The sequence below is a fragment of the Toxorhynchites rutilus genome, chromosome 3 (genome assembly GCF_029784135.1).
Source record: "Toxorhynchites rutilus septentrionalis strain SRP chromosome 3, ASM2978413v1, whole genome shotgun sequence".
In the NCBI taxonomy this organism is placed as follows: domain Eukaryota; kingdom Metazoa; phylum Arthropoda; class Insecta; order Diptera; family Culicidae; genus Toxorhynchites; species Toxorhynchites rutilus.
Genome location: NC_073746.1, coordinates 206,404,201 through 206,425,376, shown reverse-complemented (window position 1 = coordinate 206,425,376; position 21,176 = coordinate 206,404,201). Strand labels below are relative to the sequence as shown.

At 38.7% G+C, this 21,176-nt stretch overlaps 1 protein-coding gene across 3 annotated transcripts in view; it reads right to left on the bottom strand.

The window, feature by feature from the left end:
* Positions 1 to 239: 239 nt before the first annotated feature.
* The window catches only part of LOC129775075 (uncharacterized), a 179,844-nt gene continuing 158,907 nt past the window's right edge, over positions 240 to 21,176 (bottom strand). For all 3 annotated transcript variants that reach the window (XM_055779319.1, XM_055779317.1, XM_055779318.1), the window contains exons 4-7: positions 13,977 to 14,195; positions 13,356 to 13,915; positions 13,121 to 13,287; positions 240 to 4,035 (exon numbers count right to left, since the gene is read on the bottom strand). In XM_055779319.1, coding sequence (XP_055635294.1) covers positions 1,680 to 4,035; positions 13,121 to 13,287; positions 13,356 to 13,915; positions 13,977 to 14,195 — 3,302 coding nt within the window. In that variant the 3' untranslated portion in view covers positions 240 to 1,679. The remainder of the gene's footprint in view (positions 4,036 to 13,120; positions 13,288 to 13,355; positions 13,916 to 13,976; positions 14,196 to 21,176) is intronic.

Genomic DNA, 21,176 nt, shown 5'->3' with positions numbered 1-21,176 from the left:
AGTCGAATTAAGTAAAAATTATTTGTAGGCTGGAATTTTCGAAGATCATTTTCCAATCTTTAGAAACACGATGCTTCAAAACGTTTGAGCCGTGAGAATTTCAGAGAGAAAGATGTACTTTTAAAATTATTGATTGTTCGGATCAACAAAGAAGGTAACTGTTTCAATTATCGAAACAAAGCAGTATTGTTTGAGAATTTGGATTTTCGGTATAAAATGTCGTATAACACGGGGGCATCTATGAGAATATTTTTAGATTTATTTCAAATCTATACACTTTCAATTCGTATCATATGCTTAATGTGTTATTATTTAACTTTTCTGTAGCTGACAAGATTGATAAAATATGCTTCCTTATTTCTCTGACTAGCGGCCCAATTCTATGTTTTAATAAGTTTACCGCAAAGTCATTGGAATAGCTTTGCTGTTGCACTCAAACAGACTCTCGCAACAACGCAGACGCACACACTCTCTCACACAAAAAACGCATCGCAGCTGCTCACTGCTCACTCTCTCACTATGTTTGTGTTTACGTAAAGAATACGAACATTTACGACCGTTTACGACTGTTCACGACGACCGCGCTTTATTTTTTAGCGATTTTATTTATAGTAAGAATTCTAATATTTTAAATAATAATCAACTATATTATACTTTTTGCTCGGCGATTTTTTTGTAACTTTTTTTTCTCTCTTTATTCGTATCTCATTGTTTATAATTCCAACAGTGTTTTGTCTTCATATTGTTCTCTCCTTAACTATGTAACCTTACAATGTAAACAGGTGCATTTATCGTTATATTTTCATGAATTGGATCTTACACAACTAGTCTTGCAGGAAGAAATAAAAGTGTAACTATGTAGCACTGTGTAGAAAGCAAATACACAAAACGGATGCTGCTTTTATAAAATATCTGAATCAAAAATTAGCTTCACCCAGTCAAACAGCGGCGCCGTTCGAAAGTGTCGCATCTTTCCTTCTTAGATTAAGAGTATGTGTGTATAGTAAAAGATCATAAGGAAGGTGAAAGAAACTTATGCTGTTGGAAAAATATACCAAATTATGCTGCTGCTGCTGCTGCATCTAGTTGGCAATGAGAAATGAAAGATTTCACCTTTGTTTACGTGAAATATTTGCTCGCCTTCGTCTCTCCCTAATAAATTAATTGTTGTTCACAAAGCAATGACGATCGTCGTGACAATAATGTGATACCAAAAATAAAATCTTCGTCGCCTAACTTTTTCAAAGTATCTACCGGAGAAAAAAAGCGTGTCTCAATACGATCGAGAAAAAAATACACCCAGCGCGCGAAGGCGTTCGTGGCAGCTTTCACTGGCTCTTGGAGGATTGCATATAATTAACAAACAAAAATGATCTCCAGTGTTGGAATGTGTGTTTTGCTTTGATTCAAACTTCCCATCATCTCAATCAACGAGAGATCACAAATAATTAAATATTTAAAGACAAGCCAAAGTGACTAGAGCATCCGATTGATTGCCAAGCCTGCTGTGTTTATCCGATATTATTTGTTCCGCTTTGTTGTTGTTGTTGCTAATTCATGTTTGTTTTTTTTTCGTTTTGTAAAAAGAAATCTAAATCCTAAAAATGTATGTTTTTTTCTTTCTTTTTTTCTTAAATGTGCAGTTTTTGTTTTTTTCTTGTATCATTGATTTCATTTGCTTAGGCACTGCTTTGGTCCTCGTTCGAGGAGACACGTGACAAGGATCTTTGTTTTTGTTGTGGTATCACAGTTAGGGATTTTGGTATCTTGGAGAGTAGCTGGGCGGCTGAGTTGTCCATCAGGATGGAACCGCCGCCACTGCTGGTTCCGCCAGGAGTAGTGTTCGAATTGGAGGCTGCCGCTGCCGCCGCCGCCGCCGCTGCTGCCACCACCATCGCGTTCAGCTGCGACTGACTGACGAAGCTGTTCAGAAATTGGTTGCTACCTTTCAACAGTTGATCGATCTGCGACGAGGTGGTTGTTGTTGTGGGGAGGGTTGCAACAGGCGAAGTAGCACTGGATGGGTGCTGCTGCTGTTGCGATTGATGGCTCGGCACGGTCATCGAAAACACACTGGTGCTATTGGGCAACGAAATGGCTTTCGTTGGAGCATTCATCGCCATCGTGTTTCTCATGAACGCACTTGTTGTTGTACTGCTTGTTACGGGAGGTGACAGATGGCTATTGCCACCTGGTTTACGGGTCTTGATCAGCTGCTGAAGTTGATCGGTACTAAGACCCATGGTTTTCGAACTTCCAAGAATCGAGCCGCTGTTATTGTTGTTGCTAGTATTAATGCTACTAGCGATAGGTATTAAAGAGTTTTGTTCAAGGATCTGGTTCGGAATTTGAACCATTTTGGAACTCATTTGGTTATCGGTGATTTTAACGTTTGGTGGCTTAGTCACCGCACTCAAAGTGGACTGATTTGGAGGTGACTGTTGCTGGAGCCGTTTCTGGTGTTGATTAATTTGTTGCTGTAACAATTGCTGCTGCTGCTGAAGTAATTTCTCACGTCTAAGTATACACATACGATTGTAATCGTTGATTGAGATATGATATGGTTTACCGCCAGACATGACCTGCACCAATTTGGGAAGCCTTCTTCCATCAGCGGTTTGATAGAGTGGCCCTGCTTTGATGGCTTCCGCGCTACCAGGCGTGATCGGTATAAGCGTTGGACGCCACGGTTTGGACGTTTCACGTCGTTCCGCTTCGGTTAGTTGGTCGGGAAGTTTGATGATCTCACGAGCCCCCGCCCCTGTCGATCCGGGTGATTTCTTGTTCTGGGGTGCAGATTGCAACAGTGATTGCTGCTGGGGCTGTATCAGCGATTGCTGATGAATCGCCGCTGATTGATTCTGTTGAGTTCCGGAGGTTTGAGATTTGCTTGTCGCCACCGGAATTGTTGTGATAGTGACATTCTGTTTCGTGTTGATGCTGATTAGCTCCGGTGGCACCAGAGCACAGGTTTTACTTCCAGGTACAACGATTGTTTCGTCTAGCTTGATGATTTTGTTCCCTGGAACAGGATCCTGTTTTGCACCTGTCGATTTTGAATTTGTATCAACCGAAAGCTTTCGTTTCGTTGAAACCACTGGATCAGTCGGGGTGGAAGTTCCACCGACGAGATGTGGATTATTCGACTTTAGTAAGCTAATTGGTTCGGTGGAGGATTTTGTTCTCAACTTCCCGGTTGGAGTGATGGTAATCGGGGCATTTCCAAGTTGCTGGAAAATAGTGCTTTTATCGATCGCTGCTGCTGGTGCTGCTGGAGGAGGTGGTGGGGTCGGTATGTTATCAAACGACCGGAGACGGTTCTGAATGGCTTCAGAATATGTCGCCGCATTGTTCTTAGCTTGGGGCGAAAGAATTAAATCACCATTGCGGTAATATTTCTCCAACAAAATTAGATGCCTTAGGAAACTAGACTGATTGCCGTATGGTTTTTGCAATTCCTCCCAAAGTGCCCGAGTGGAATCATCGTATTGCAGAGTTGTGGTTACCTTAGCCCACCCTTCGGGCGTACGCGTCGTAGCAGCACTAAATGGAATATTTATATGAACACTCAACTCTTCCTCACCCGGGAACAGTTCCCGCATAGAAATGTTTGGATTCGCCTTCAATGCCTTTGCCATATCGAGACCATCATCTTTACGTTGTTTTTCGGCCGAAGCCGGTTGTTCCACCGATACGTCCGTATCGAGAACGATTGAGCTATTTCCGCTGATATTAACATTAACAGGTGCAATAAGTTTGGGTGTTGGTGTGATTGTAACCTCCTCAAGGTCACTCATCTGAGCACAACCGCCTCCACCACCACCATCGACAATCGCGAGATCAGTAGCTTTGTGGACTACGTGGCGACTCCGTCGGTGCAGCGAAACGGATTCACCCATTGTAACCACCTCAATTGACTCCTCCTCCTCCCCATCCGAAATCACTATGTCCGGATTGGTGACAACCCTGGATGGTTCTACAACAGCGGGAATATTTTCTTGCTGTTCGTTTTCACGCTCAGAGAATTGTAGCAGTCTGAAAGGATTTAAAACAAAAATAAACAAACGATAAATTACTGTGAATTATATACACGCATGTGCAGGGTTGCCAATGTTCCAGGTTTTAACCAGTTTACTGGATCTTTCAGTTTTCTCTGAATCCAGTAAAATCTTCCTGTTTTTAATGTATTATTCAGTTTTATCGAGCTTTTTTTATATGTGTACCTCAGTTTTACCAATTTTATTTAAAATATATTCACAGTGTATAAATATTATTATAGGTTGGGAAAAAAGTAAACCATTACTTTCTCGGCAGCTGGCTTAGTGATCGATATCTCGCGTCATATCGATCATACAGTTTCATGTTAAGGTTCGTTATAAAGGTGAATTTTAACACTGAAAAATTATTTTTCTGTTGTTCGTTCTAAAGGGTGTGTCACATCAAATTGCATCACGGAAAAAACGTTGTAGAAATTCGCCCAGTAGACCGATCCTTTTGAAAATTTTAGACAGTAAAATAAAAACTATTAAACAACTTTTGGCATTTTCTTTTTATTCATACTTCGAGCCCAAGCCAGTATGCTCGCACCTTCCTCTTTACCCCGTCCATAAGGTTCTGTACAACGTCAGGTTGTAGTTTTTTTTGAACAGAAATCCATTTTCTCTTGAAGTCCGCCTCCGATTTGCCAACTTTTGGGTTCTTCCGGAGGGCCTGCTTCATAATCGCCCAATATTTCTCTATTGGGCGAAGCTCCGGCGCGTTGGGCGGGTTCATTTCCTTTGGCACGAAGGTGACCCCGTTGGCTTCGTACCACTCCAACACGTCCTTTGAATAGTGGCACGAAGCGAGATCCGGCCAGAAGATGGTCGGGCCCTCGTGCTGCTTCAATAGTGGTAGTAATCGCTTCTGTAGGCACTCCTTAAGGTAAACCTGCCCGTTTACCGTGCCGGTCATCACGAAGGGAGCGCTCCGCTTTCCGCAAGAGCAGATCGCTTGCCACACCATGTACTTTTTGGCAAACTTGGATAGTTTCTGCTTGCGAATCTCCTCCGGAACGCTGAATTTGTCCTTTGCGGAGAAGAACAACAGGCCCGGCAGCTGACGAAAGTCCGCTTTGACGTAGGTTTCGTCGTCCATTACCAGGCAATGCGGCTTTGTCAGCATTTCGGTGTACAGCTTCCGGGCTAGCGTCTTCCCCACCATGTTTTGCCTTTCGTCGTGGTTAGGAGCCTTCTGAACCTTGTATGTACGCAGGCCCTCCCGCTGCTTGGTCCGCTGGACGAATGAACTTGACAAATTCAGCTTATTGGCGACATCCCGGACCGAACTTCTCGGATCACGTCTAAACTGCTTAACTACGCGCTTGTGATCTTTTTCACTGACGGAGCATCCATTTTTGTCGTTCTTCACCTTCCGGTCGATGGTTAGGTTCTCGAAGTATCGTTTTAGTACTCTGCTAACCGTGGATTGGACGATTCCCAGCATCTTACCGATGTCCCGATGTGACAACTCCGAATTCTCGAAATGAGTGCACAGGATTAATTCACGACGCTCTTTTTCGTTCGACGACATTTTTCCGAATTTACGAAAAATTGACAGTGAAGCATGGCCAACGTGATCTATACACTCTTATCTGATTATAAGCGAAAGCTGAAGATATAATTCCTAAAAATTCAATTTCTATAGCGTTTTTTTCCGTGATGCAATTTGATGTGACACACCCTTTATTCAGTTGTAAGTTACAGGGTGTCAACAATGAAAGCCAACAAAGAGAAAATTAGGCACATTTTACACTTTTTCTTTAAAAAAGCCGGAAATACAAACCAGGTTGCTTAAATTGTGAATGGTGCTTATGGTGCCGATACTGTAACAGTAAAATACGTGCAATTAATTTTTTTTATTTATTTTTTCAAATATTTTTCCTGAATTTTTCCATTTTTTTAGCGCATTACACTAAATTCAGTTTTCTACTGTCAAGAAATGGACCGTTTGAAGCTAGTGATCGGCCAGAAACTTCCGAAATTGGTCAACAGACGAAGTGTTGTGTTCCATCAGGACAACGCAAGGCCGCACAACTCCGGGGGCTTGATTGGGATGTTTTAATGCATACATCACATAGTCCAGACCTGGCACCAAGCGATTACCACATTTTTCTCGCATTGCAAAACTTTCTGAGGGGTAAGAAATTGGGATCAAGAGAAGATTCAGATTCAGACTCAAACCGAAAATTTTTTTCTGATATTCCCAGATTTTCCAGCAATTTTTCAGAAAAAATCCAGATGTAGACTAGTAATCAAATTCTCTACTAGTACTTTAGCTGTTTAGTTTAGTTAGCTTAAACAATGAAATTCAAGAACGTCTGTCTAAATTAATTGTTTGCGATTTATAATTGAGTTAAACGATGACTGAAAAGTATTGTAAAAGATAATGCAGAAGTGCAGAATGAGCAATTTTCAATTTGATTCGGATCAATTTCATGACATTGTTACGATTTTGAGGAAATGCTTTTTCTTGCAGTCTTTCGGCCTCCCGTAGCCGTTACATTAACTTTGATTCATTTGACACAAAAGCTTCTTTCTTCCGACTTTCCTTATCTTCTAGTATGAGAGGATTTCGAACTCGTTGAATTCATTAGCTCAACATTTTTATAGATGACACCCTTCCAAAGTGAAGCATAACATCGTAAACTTTTAGCATAGCACAACCGTTTCCTCGTACATGTTTTCATAAAACCATTGGGATATTAATGGAAAAGCCATCTCAACGTTGGGATTTCCACACAAGACACCGTAAACCCTTTCCGAAAGTGCTCCAGTCATTCATTTCTCGGATCATGGTGAGCAAACTTTTCGCATTTGTTGCTAGCAATACTGTTTGAGTGCTGGGTCTGCTGGAACTCCACTGATACGTCCAATTCCGTCAAATACAAAAAAAAAGCCATTCCATGCCAACCCGATATAGTGGTACTTAGATTTGCATCAAAATTGCTAGTTTGGATCCTTATCGCAAAATATTAGATCTGTTTTTTATTTTTTCGTTGGGGTGACCATTTCGATTTTAGGGTGGTCCATAATTTTAATCCCATTTTTCCAAAAATTACATCTTTCAAATATTTATAACTTTCGAAACACAAGATCGGTTTAGATGATCGACATATCACATAATAATCAATAAACTAGTCTTTTATAGAAAAATATTACAGCTGCTAAAAATTGGATTTTGTTATCGTGATAATCGATTGTATCTTTTTTTTTTTTATAGTTTACATGGTTTCGGGACCAAGGACGCAATATATTTTTATATTTTTTTTTCTTGAAAGCTGAGGATTTTTGCATAATATATCAAACAATCAAAAATGTGTTCTTTTATGTTTTTGAGTTATTATTTTTGAAAGTTAACATGTTTTTAGTCTTTGTTCAAAATTTCTATGTGACTAAACTAGATCTATGCGAATAGAATTCCATTTTTTTTGCAAGTGAATTTTAAAAGAATTGAAGTCAATTTAATATGTCGATTATCTGAATCCAGGTCCAGACATTCTTGGAAAAAAGGGGGAAAATCAGAGCACTCTAAAATAAAAATGGATACCCTAATGTATAATTAAAGTAATACGGGTCTAACATTTTGCGATAAGGAACAAATCTATCAATTTTCACAAAAATCTGTGAACCTCTATATCGGTTTGGCATGGAATGGCTGAATAGTCAATAGTCAATAGTTTCTCGAATCGTTTTCCAGCTATTTTTTTCATCGGAATCAATGACGGAAAGATTATGGCTACATCAACGCCTCAAAAGCTTTAAACCAGTGCTTCGTATCCCAGACGAAAGCAGAAAAGAACAAAGTAGAACCAACATAAAATCAAAACAAGAAACCGTGAAATGGGTTGAAACCGGTTTTTTCCTTCACAAAGCTGAGTAGTAAAGAGTTTTTATTCCTGCCAAAACGAGAAATAAAAGACATCATATGTGTAAGTGAGTATTATATAACCCAAGTTGGAGTGTACTAAGCGAATAAATCCTAAAACTAGTAGAGCTCATTTTCTGTAGTTTCACTTGCCAAATGAGCCGAATTTTGACGTAGGACTACGTCTAACCGGAAGATATAGGGGGTGAAATGGAAATCTAGGCACTGAACAAGTAGGAAAAAAATGCAAGATTTGGAACGCTTATAACTCGAGCATTTCTCAATAGATCGCAAAGGTTTTTGCATCAATTGATAGGAAATATATCTACGCATCTATCATAACGAATAACATTTCATTTTTCTTGAGATAAATAATTGAATAATTGTGAAATATCAAGCATTGTCAAAATGCACTATGTGCCCATTTTTGATTGGTCCATTTTGTGCTCCTCAAATCGTACCGATCAAAACGGGCAACCAGAGCAGCAGCGAAATAGAATGAAGCACGATTGGAAAGGAAAAAGAAAAAAATGAACGAAACATTGGTCGCAGTCTCACACATGCGTAATTCTCGAGCCAGCCAGTCAGCTTAAAAATCCCCGCTCCGCTGCCGTAACGATCACTCTCATTCAAACCGTACACCACATCGCTTCGCATCACAACACATCAACAAACCAACCCAAGCAGCCATGTCTGGACATGGTAAAGGAGGAAAAGTGAAGGGAAAGGCAAAATCCCGCTCGAACCGTGTTGATCTGGAGTTCCCCGCAAGGGTAGCTAGGCCGAGCGCGTTAGTACCAGTGCAGCAGTCCAGCTAGCCGGCGTTATATAGTTTCGGCCTCCGAAGTGATCGAGTTAGCTGGCAAAGCTGCTCGCGACGATAAGAAAACCCGCATTCGGAACAGAACACATTCGGTTCGGTGGACATCAAGATAACAGGCAGTTGCAGCGAGTGGCGAGTGGCAAACGCAATCGCAAAACGGCATCAGGTAGCAGAAGAAAAAAGTTTGTTTTTTATACAAACTGCTTTGGTGGCAAATCCAGAACAAGGCGGCATCGAGGGCGTTCGAAATGGTTTTTTTCAAAACCACGAGTACTAAGTTTTCTAAATTGGAACCATTCCATAAAACAAGGCGCTTTTCAGGGCCATTAAACCTTCCAAAAAAGAGTTTAGGATGCTTTCTTCAATGCTTTCTAAAACATTATCCAAAATAATAATAAAACACAAATTGATTTTTTCATAATTTGTTTGCCAGGATCTGATGAGTATGTGAATTTGGCAGTTGTTCTGAGCTTATTGATAGTTGGGGACTTTCCTGATTATTCAATTTTCACCAATTCTTAAATTGTTTCCAGATTGAAAGTACAGTAATTTACAATTAGTTCGACATTTAGCTAATTGGACGGACATGTAATGCGACATATTTAGTTGGACATTTTTGTAAACATAGAGATCCAAATTATGACCCCACATTGAAAGTCGACACTGTACCACTGTCATCGCAAATGTTCAATTACAGGTTAAAATCGGCTCCAATGCGACACTGAGTGGTGTTTCGGCACGTAGCATTGAATGTAATTTACTGTACAACATGTCACAAAGCTGGATGGGAAAAAATTTTCCAACTGTTAAAGCTGTGGCGAGTGGCAACAAATCGCTAAAAAGGAATGTTTAGCCGAACAAGATGGGGATATCGAGTGATAACAAAACAATAAACTCTTTAGATTGAAGATAATTTTGTGATCCTGAAAAGGACCCTTTTTAGCCTGCATGTGAATCCAACGAGCGAACAAATCGTAATGAATGTATTTTTTTGCCATTGCTCCCTTTTAACGCTCATTCGTTAGTCTCGTTGGACTCGCCCCTCTGGCTGAGTCTGCCGATTTGTCTCTATCCTGTGAGTGTGTACCGCTAGAGTATAAAACACGCGGACCCCAAAAAAATATCTTATTTTCTTTCAAACCGTAAACCCGTGTGGTTGTACGGCATCGGCATCGTGGACGTAACAAAGAAGGACAAATTAAGGGAAAGGCAAAGTCCCACTCGAACCGTGCAGGTGTGCCGTTCCCCGTAGGTGTATCCGCCAATTGCTCAGCAAGGGTAGCTAGGCCGAGCGCGTTAGTACCAGTGCAGCAGTCCACCTAGCCGGCGTTATATAGTTTCGGCCGTCGGAGTGCTCAAGTTGGCTTGCAAAGCTGCTCACGACAATCAGAAAACCCGCATCAAGAACAGAGCACCTTCGGTTTGGCGCTCATCAAGGCAACAATTAGTTTCAGTGAGTGGCAAAGTGTTTCTACGGCACGTCGCATTAAATGTAATTTACTGAACAACATGTCACAAGCTGGATGGGAATAAATTTTCCAACTGTGAAAGCTGTGGCGAGTGGCAAACGCAATAGCTAAACAGGAAGGTTTAACCGAACAAGATGGGAATATCGAGTGATAACAAAAACACAACACCAGAGGTTCTTTTCAGAACCATCAACATATTCATAAAGAGTAAACAGTAAACTAATCCATTTTTCAGGTAGATAGGTAGGTATTCACGTAGGAGAAGAAAATAAAACAATATATTTAAAATATATATTTAACAAAAGCTGTCCCCTTTGTATAGTCCTACGTCACTCCGGTTATGTCCCCGACATTACCCACCCGTCTTTTTTTAAGGACAATTATTCCAAAATGTGAAAATTATTCCGTTGACACCACACATTGACCAATTTTGTTTTTTGACATTTATCGTTCGATCGATCCAATGTGCAGGGTGGCAACTTGATTTGTGTTATGAAATTCTTGATGTTTTCCTGGTTTTCCTGGTAGATTTGTAAAAAAATCCTGGTTTTTAATATACATGTAAACTCTCTACAGGTTTACAAAATAAGATGACTTCATTGTGAACAATGCGGTGAACTATTAAGCTCTGGTGATTTTGGTTTACACCCAAGCATGCTTTGTTACGGAGAAACCTCGTTCCAATGCAGCATTGTCATGCGACAGAATGAGGATCCCTTTGACAAAATCAAACAAGTTTATATATGTTCTTCCCGCTGCGCCTATAAGTATCCTCACCCACAAGATGTGGTCAGAACGTTCTTCGTTTCGACGATAGTTTTTCAGCATATCGCACGAACCCAAAGTTTCACAAAATTCGACGAATTCCTGTTTACTTTTATCCTCCACGGTACCGCTGATTCTATTTTTCTCCACGAAATGTTCAAGAGCAAAATTCATGCGGTTTTTGCAGCATCAGAATAGTTTGCAATAACTGCTAGATCGATACAAGAAATATATCGTGTCACGGGATACGACAAAGGTTATCGTTCTTTCATTTTTCGAGGAAATGCTATGTAGTACTCTGTACTCTGTACCCAAGATATTTTTTCTCAGAGACTTGATTTGTCTCCACAACACTTCAACTTCCATAACGAATCCCAATTAAATTTTAGCTGCTGGCAGAAACGAATGATCAGAAAGATAGACGATTATGAGGGACTACAACGTCGTTCTACGCATGGTTGTCCCATGTTCCAAAATCAGCAACTGGGAAAAACGCAATCAAAGTTTTTTTGCAACATTTGTCTACCAGAAGCTTTAAGTATTTCAGTTTAGCAATACACCGGGTTTTTTATAAGCACTAAACTATTGTTTTATGAAATATGACAAGATCCCCTCTTTCGAATCAATCAAGCTTGATTACGCGCTTCAATTACAGTGTGACAGTTATGCCTAGAATATCAACTGAACTTGATGTTATTTTCTGAAATACTGGGAACAAACAATTTGTTTTGTGTTTTCCCGAAAGGTTATGCATAAATAACATCGTTTTATGAAGAAGTGAGTGATCTGCAACACCTTTGCAAAATATAATTCTCATTGTTATTACGCATTTGTAAACAAGGAGTACACGTGTTCTTGTTTGAGAATAAGTTCGTTCTTCCAAACCAGAAATGATTGCATTAGTTTGGCCGAAAGCGTGGCATAAAATTCTTGTACTTGAACCGATTCATTTATTATGGATCTACAACAATACATGGTCGTAGAGTTATGCCTAGAATATCAACATGGGACAATCGAGCTTGATTTTTTTTAAACACTGGGAACAAACAATATTTTTTTTTGTGTTTTTCTGGAAGATTATGGATAGAAACATCGTTTCATGAAGAAAAGTGAAAATTGTCAAAAAGTAACATGGGACAACTATGCGTAGAACGGCAGTACAGATTTCCTTCCAAAAGTGCAAGTTCGATCAATTTATTTATTACTGGTTTGATAAGGTTTGTCAGTTCGGAGAAAAGGAAAGATGACATAGACTCGTCACTCTGAAAGCTCGTCAAAAATGGTTGAACTGCAACAGTTGATGTTATGAAAAAACTCAATTTAGTCCTCAACCAATTCATCCTCAACAGTCTCTGAAACTACTTTGAAGGTACTGACTATGAAAATAGCAGCAACGGAAATCTGGATGTATATCTTTGTATCCAAGCACAAAAGTGCAGACTGCGGCTACGTAGGTTTTAAGGTACGGCAGCATATCCAAGGTTTTCAATCCATTTTACTCCGCAAAACTTAAGGGGAATTTTCCCGATCCAGTAGGTGAAGAGTACCCCGCATATCTTGACGGAACGTTGGAGGAATGGAGGAATTCATCAATTTTACAACAAAAATTGTAAAAAAAATTCTGTCTGAAAAGACGATTTCTGACAAAAAAAAATGTCATAATTCGCGTTAGAAGAAAAAAAACAGAGGGTTGAGGTTATATTCGATTCGGTGATCTAAACCGTGTCCCCCCATGTACCTGTTATGAACATCAAACAATGTAAATATGAAAATTTTTAAAGTTTTACCCAAATAAAACCGTATTTTCTAGAGGTTCTAGAAGAGAAGATATTCAAATATTGCTTCACAGTACTGTTCGAATGGTGGTAAACGTAATTTTGATGTGCTAGAATGATATACCTAATTAATGGTATTTCGCCATTTTATGAACTATATATAAATACGACACGAAGCTTCTAAGAAAATTCTATTCCTCAAGCATTGGAATTGGTTAAACAAAAATAATTTTAGATAAATCATAGTCGATCTTCTTGAAATTGAACGGTTTTATAGGATCCAGTTTTCTGAAAAATATTATTGGCAACCCTGCACATGCGCGTTTTGTTTAACAACAATCAATCCATTTAATGATGATGATTTAAAAATCAAATAGACTTACCTTCTGTTATAGTTCTTGATGAACTGTGCCTTCTGGGATTTTGCATCCGGCGGTTTAAGCAATAAATTAGCATAATATCTACATAATTTACACACGACCAAAGTTGAATTGCCTAGTTTCATTGCTATTCCCTGCTCTTGGATAAGGCGTTCTAATTGTGGAATTTCCTGTTAACGGGAAACAAAAAGCTTTTGTATAAAAACAACTCCGAATGAGCATGACGACAGATACTCACATTTACAATATAATAGATATGATTTTTCGGCAGTCGGCGTTTGCACATCGCACAAACCATGAGGTGACTGATCAGCTCATAATGTCCATCGCAGATGGGAATCAGATTCGACACCAAGCTACTGGTTTGCTCCAAATTAATCTCAAATATTTTGCTAATAGTTTTCCGCATCTTCAGCAGCCATTTGCGACGGATTGTGTGGGAAGCACCTGCCCCACAACTGCGCACGTGACAATTGCCGTGGATTTTCGTCTCGTCAGTCGCGTCTGCCTCCAACTTGTTGGTCGCCGCCATCGTTCGGGCTGTTGCTGCTGGCTCCTGAGAGTCCTGTGTTATTGATAGAGATACATTGTCCACAGTTACTGCTCCCGGAATAGACACACTGTCATCTTGGGATTGTTTTTCTTCCTGAGACGCGTCGAGGCTGCTGCGGATTTTAGCTAGCGATGACAGGGATTTGGCTTCGGTTCGCCTTCTGTAGGAGGCACAATTTGCCTTCCTGTCCACGTGCCGGAAACAGGCATCACACAGACAGCTATCAATCTTGATTTTGACTTCGCCTATTCGTACATAAACACATTCTTATTTTAAAAATCTAAACATCGGTATAAAGATACGTACCAGCTAGTATTTTCTGTTGCCTCTCGGTAGATTTCATTCCTGCGATGTGGCACGGTGTGTCGTACAGACCAAACTTTCCTCCGCAATAGAAGCATTGGTCCTGGCAAAGGCGTTCCGGATGAACATTGAAGGATGATGCCTTTTCGGGAATAACCAACGCCTTCTGAACCACATCCTTTACGGCAGTTTCGGCAACTACTTCTGTAAGCGTGACGCCATCTGAAAAATGAAAGAATGGGGGATTGAACTTTTTGTTGCGCGGCAGCTCATTAGAAAATAATCTGTTGGTATCATATTTATTAATTCTTCATAACCTCGCTTCAAGATACTTTTCTTCTTCTTCATTGGTACTAAAGTTGTTTGAGGAACTAGCTCATCATGACCTGAGACGAGATGTGACAATAGAGGAACCACTTTATCTGTCAAACTCGGACCACTCGCAACTCGGCTCCTGATTGGTTGATGAGGAAAATGATTGACAAGGATAAATATACAAACATGGGATTTACAACATTTTTACAGTGTGGCCAAATATATTCAAAATTGAATGATAGTTGCATTCACATTTCAATTCAGTGAAAATTTCTGTTATCGATTCTTTGTATATTTTCGTTTCTATTAGGGGCTGTCCACATACCAAGTGGACAGAAAAATCATGATTTTAGACAGCCCCCTGCCTTTGTGTCTGAAAATAATCTGATATTTAATGATGAGTTTTGTTAGAAATACTAGGAATTTTATAGTAAAACGTAAATTCAACGGGGTCTAATAGAAGACCAATCTATGAACAGTTCTGCGATTGGACCCATGACCGTTCGCTGAGCAAGAAAACTTGAATGTTTGAAGATATTGATAACAATACACAAATTTTGGGCGGGACGAAGTTTGCCGAGTCAGCTAGTGCTTTATATTATAACGATCAATTTTAACGGTAATATCATAGTAGTTAAGTCGAAGTCAGGATTACGTGTATCAAGTAATCAAATAACACCAACTTAAAATTTCTATTAAAAAATTTTAAATTGAAAGTAATATGTCTCAGAATGTTGACATTGTACATTCAAGGCGTGTTATTTGGCATAGAAAACTCAATTAAGTACTACTAATACAGATTACCCAAGTAATACAGCGCGGACTCGATTATATACAGTCTCCGATTTCTTTTCACTGTATATAATCGAATCCTGTATACGTTTTCTTACTTCTTTACCAATCGCAGAACTGTTCATTGATTGATCTTTTAATCTACCCTTCAAAATTATTTTTTACTATAAAATTTATCAACACATTCGGTGCTCCATTTTTATTTATATTGATAGAAGACGATATAGGAGTGCGTTTTATCACATTGAAAGCCAATTCCACTTTCGAACGAAGATCAATTTCGCTATCGCAAACATCAAATGTTGTTAGTCCATTATGTAATATCAATATGTAATTGTAGAACACATGCAAATTGAATTTATGGAATTTTCTCATTTTCCTTCAGGGTTCTTCGAAAATTTCCAATTGTCATGTTTGGTTGGAATATGTTTGGTTGAAATATGTGTATTATTTTTATGGGACTCCCTCTCCTTTCCAGAGGAGGAAGGGGTGTCATACCATCATAGAAACATTTCTCGTACCCAAAAACCCTCACATCCCAAATTTGGATCTATTTGCTTGATTAGTTCTAGAGTGATTCTAGTGTCTATTCACCATATTTCGTGTCCCCTAAAACCTTCGCATGTCAAATTTGGCTCAATTTGCTTGATATGTTGCGAGTTATGCAAAAATTTGTGTTTCATGTGTATGGCAGCCCCATTTAGAGAGGGGGGTGGAGTGTCTAACCATCATAGAAATATTTATTGCACCCTAAAACCTCCATATGCCTAATTTGGTTTCATTTGCTTGATTAATTCTCGAGTAATCCAGAAATTTTGTTTAATTTGTGTGGCAGAGCCCCCTCCCCCCCCTAAGAGAGGAGGGAGGAGTATCTAACCACCATAGAATCATTTATTGCACTCTGAAACCCCCACATGCCAAATTTCGTTTCATTCGCTTGATTAATTCTCGAGTAATGTAGAAATATGTGTTTCATTTGCATGGCAGCCCCCCCTTAGAGAGAGGGGGAGAAGTCTCGAACTATCATAAGAACCTTCTCCGACTCCAAAAACCCCTTACATACCAATTTTTATGTCGATCGATTCAGTAGTTTACGAGTCCATAAGAATCAGAGAGACAGACAGACATCCATTTTTGTTTATTGAAAATAAAAGAAGAATTTAATTTTTGATTCATTCCCTTAGTCAGAAAACAACTTTCTCACACGGAAAAAAAAACCTTTTTCCCGAATCTTTCAGAAGGTGATAGATGATCATATTTGATGAAAAAAATCCTTCTGGGCATATGTTCAAATTTTAACAATGACAGAGTTATAGAATTTTTTTAGGACTCTGCTGCCTCAAACTGAATCTACACAAAAAAGTACATTGCGTAAGCCAATTCTGCAGCCCTCATTTGAAAGATGAGAAAATTTGGTAGTAGTAGTGGAACATATGATTTAGTGGATTTAAATCCGTTTTTCAAATTAAAATTTCAAATATATAAAAATAATATAAAGTTCTTAAACCACTCTTAAACCAATCTAAAAATCAAGTAAAATCTTCGAGAATCACGATTTTTACTCTACTGTACCTATAATAGTCACTTAAATTCATCCTTAAAGTTCAATAGTTACATTTTTTCTTAAAACAAGTCATATTTGAAATGTAAAAATTTTTTTTTCAAACTGTATATAATCGAGTCCAAAATTGTATATAATCGAGTCCGGCCAGTATTGTTATTAACCCATATTAGGCCAGGCGTTCGATAAGTCGAGCAACAACTTTGATAATTTTTCATGGCTTTAGAAAGCAACCATATGGTAAGGTTTTGGCATCAAATGATAGCTTAGCTTTTTGGCTACCACTTACTATTAATTCCATTTAATAACTTTATTGGGCAATAAATTCTGTTTGAAGCAACTATGTGCGGAAAGTACATAACCTCACATAACCTAACAAAAAACAAAACCTTATAAAATTCACAAATATGGAAACTTTTCTACAATATTACTTCGATAAAAGATCACACATTGTGGTGTAGGGAAAAAATGATTGCATTAACCTCCTACAGGAACAACAATATAGGTTTTGGCCAATGTTTTTGTTTGGCGATTTTTCGATTTTTTTTCATTTTCCAGAAAGCTGAAGAACGGAAAAAATGAAGATTGGAGTTTCTTTAACGCCAATAATCAAAATTACACCAATGGCTTTTGTTAAAAACATAACTTTTATAGATTGGTCGTTAATGGGTTAAAGGTGAAAATAATTGAATTAATAAAAATGAACGAACTACATTTCCCATCAAAGGAACGAGGAAAAGAGCGTTGAATTGAATTGAAATTTGAAGTCTAATTATTTTGAAATGGTATGGCCGCCTTTTTGTAGCCTAGAAAATCATGAGCATAGAAATCATAACCTAAAATTAAACATAATGTTCGTCATGCGAACCTGCTGCAGTATTTTTATCGTAAATCGCAAAATAAAGATTCCGGTTGGATATCCAAACATCTAGGAAACTACCTAACGTAATGATCGGCTACAGGCCATTGCAAATGATGAATACATTTGCATCAATATTGACTCCAAACAATAAACATTGCGTGAACCGCACGCGAGCCCTAGCTTTATGCTGCCTACGCTCAATTTGCGTTGGTTAGGATAAGGTTGCCAAGACCCTGGTAACGACCGAGGATTTTTTGATAAATTGCTAGACCATTCTAAAAGAGAAAAATCGAAGAAAGCAGACAGAAAATCGAAGAACTGAACAAATCAATAATTTTCACGTGGGAAAAAGACTGGATTTGATGAATTGTTAACAGTTAACTGACTGAATTTAAATAGTTTAAACTTTAGAAAAGTAGAAGTTTGTGACAAGGAGAAATAACAGGATTTTTTAAATAGGATGAGGAAGAACTGAATAATGTGAGTTAATCGACTTATAGATAATGAATGATGAAAATCATACTTATTTAATAAAATTAGCTTAAAGCTATTCACTGAAAAAACTGCTTTAGAACCAGTAACCCATCATCCGAAAGTGTTTTCACAATTTATTTATTTATTCTATTGTATATTAGAACCGTCTTTCCTTTGAACAGAGAATACAAATTTTATATTTCTATTCAAACATCAAAGGGATTGTGTTTTCTTTCTCAGTGTGAAGTAGGGTTTGTTAACCAGTTTTACCGTTACCGGATTTACCGGTAATACCGGGTCTTTTTTTCCATTACCGAATTACCGGTGATTTTACAATCAATAATCGGTAATTTCGGTAATTTCAATTTTTACACCATAAATAGTACTTGCATAATATATAATACATAAATAATTTATGTCGCTTTGGAATATTACTCGAGAATAGAAATAAAATCGAGAAAGCACAACTGACAATGTTGTGTCGATTCTACGACCTCAGAGCTTCAGTTCAAAAATCGCTGATCGATCTAAAAACGAAACATGGGATAAGCTCCAGCGATAAAGGAATTGGTTGATGCCCTCGAACTAGTTCTGGTCGCTGTTGAACTGCTATATTGGAGGAACTGCACCCTTTATGAAGCTGACGTCGGATTGCAATTGCTAGAACAGCTATCGGAGCAACCATCAGAAGTTTCGAAGTAGTTGCTTGAAGCCCTGATCGAAAGGATTGCAGAAGAACGTTTCGTATATGCAGATTTGTTCGCGTATGTGACTAATCATTCTGCTCGTGGTCGTGACGTAATTAATGTTGACTTCGGCGTCTTCTATCAAACGTCACGGACTACATTTATCAAGCAGACATTTGAAATCGTTTGTTACTTGTGAAATTTGGCGACTATGGTATTGATTCAGTAGCTGGACAACAGGAGGAGTAGTACTTAGTTGAGATTTCTATGCCGAATAACACACCTTGAATGTATTCTGGAGTGGCAAACTTTAGAATACGCGTGACCACAGTGCAAATCGGAAGAAATTTCTTTGACGAAAAATCTTCCGACCGGAGCGGGAATCGAACCCGAACCCCCGGCATGATAATGTGGGACACTAACCACTCAGCCACGGGAGCACCGCTCTTCGTACTCTACACCCAATAATTTTCAATTCCAAGGGGAACTGGCAGATTATTATCCAGCAACGATTAGATATTTCCACATTTTCCTCGATACTGGAAGCCCACCAGAGGTTAATACTAATTCGATAACCACCTGTTAATAGCACTTGATTGAAACATATTTGGTCACAGTGTTACATGGATAGAAAACATTCAAATAAACTCTTTCACATGAATGTATTTTTAAATTCCCAGAGGAACTGGCAGATTATTTTCAGTAACGATTAGATATTTCCACATTTTCCTCGATACTGGAAGCCCACCAGTGGTAAATACTAATTCGATAACCACCTGTTAATAGTACTTGATTGAAAAATATTTGTTCACAGTGTTACATGAATAGAAAACATTCAAATAAACTCTTTCACATGAATGTATTTTTAAATTCCCAGAGGAACTGGCAGGAATTTTCCAGAGGAACTGGAGGAATTTTCCAGAAATGATTAGATCTTTCCGGAACTTTCTCGATGCTGAATGGCATTCAAACGGAAAGAATTCTGCGCGTGTATGTGTCGATCCTTCGCCGTCCACCTCCTCCAGCACGTTAGGCAACGATGTTGTCTTGTCGATGTCCTCACGAAAAATGAATGTGTCTCACCACCAGAATATCTTATCTTCTTATCTTCTTTGTTTTTAAGAGGCTTTAAACTTTGCAGTTCATTCGCCTCTAAAAACCAGAATATCGCTTAAGTATGCTTTTTGTGTGTGATTGAATCGAGAGAAGGTGTGGTTTACGATGGCAATTTGGAAGGCAAACTAGAGGGGAATGAACTCTCTGAGCTCGGAACATTCGGCGACTGAGCAATAATCGATTGCGGGCGCATACAATATTGGATACGCAAATATCCTACTGATGGGGAAGAATAATCTTCAGAAGCTATCCTGTTAATTGCGATTGATTGAAAAATCACAAAACTAAATGTATTTGGTCACAGTGTTACATGGATAGAAAACATTTGAATAAACTCTTTCACATGAATGTATTTTTAAATTCCCAGAGGAACTGGCAGATTATTTTCAGTAACGATTAGATATTTCCACATTTTCCTCGATACTGGAAGCCCACCAGTGGTTAATACTAATTCGATAACCACCTGTTAATAGCACTTGATTGAAACATATTTGGTCACAGTGTTACATGGATAGAAAACATTCAAATAAACTCTTTCACATGAATGTATTTTTAAATTCCCAGAGGAATTGGCAGTTTATTCTCCAGAAATGATTAGATCTTTCCGGAATTTTCTCGATGCTGAATGGCATACAAACGAAGAATTCCGCGCGTGTATGTGTGTGTGTGGCGGCTGCTCCGAACTCTTCCCGGGGAACCGTTTGTGGCATCACTCTCCTCCTGATGGATTCTCTTCTGGCCTAAGGTGCACAAACAGGCTCTTGGTGGCACCGTTCATCCGCGCTTTCATGATAAACGAAGAGCTTCACCACAACAGTGACAACATGCTCCAATCGCTGTTCAATTAGAACTGAGTGGATTTCCGAGCGGCGCTCGATTATATACCGATTGGTGATTTCAATAGCCTGTTTTGAAAGCAATTTTAAGACTATTGAAACAAGTTTTTGGATCAAAAAGTAACAAGTATAGAACGCGTAGACATTTTATCTTTCGAATGAAGTGTTTATCATACCATTTCGTTCAGTTGTTTAGGAGCTATTAACGCTCAAAATCTCGGTCTCCGGCGTAACGCTTTCGTTTTCGAAACTTTGATTTTACACCCCGATATAGAAATGAAAGACGTAGTCCTACGTCAAAAATGTAAGGAGAAATGTGTTGCAAAGCGCGAAACCCGAAGAACGAATCGTCCGATTTGAGCCATCTTTATTTTTACTCGTCTCAGCCCGTAGATCAATGTTAAGGAGAGAAAAATCGGAAAATTTTCGGAAAACTCTGAAGGAAGGTCGGAAAATTCAGAAAATTTAATTCCCATATGTTTAAAAATTAAATCATGATAAGCGTTGTCGGTTCATTCAATGTTTGCGCTATCGAAATTGAACTTTGTTTGAAAGTGGAAA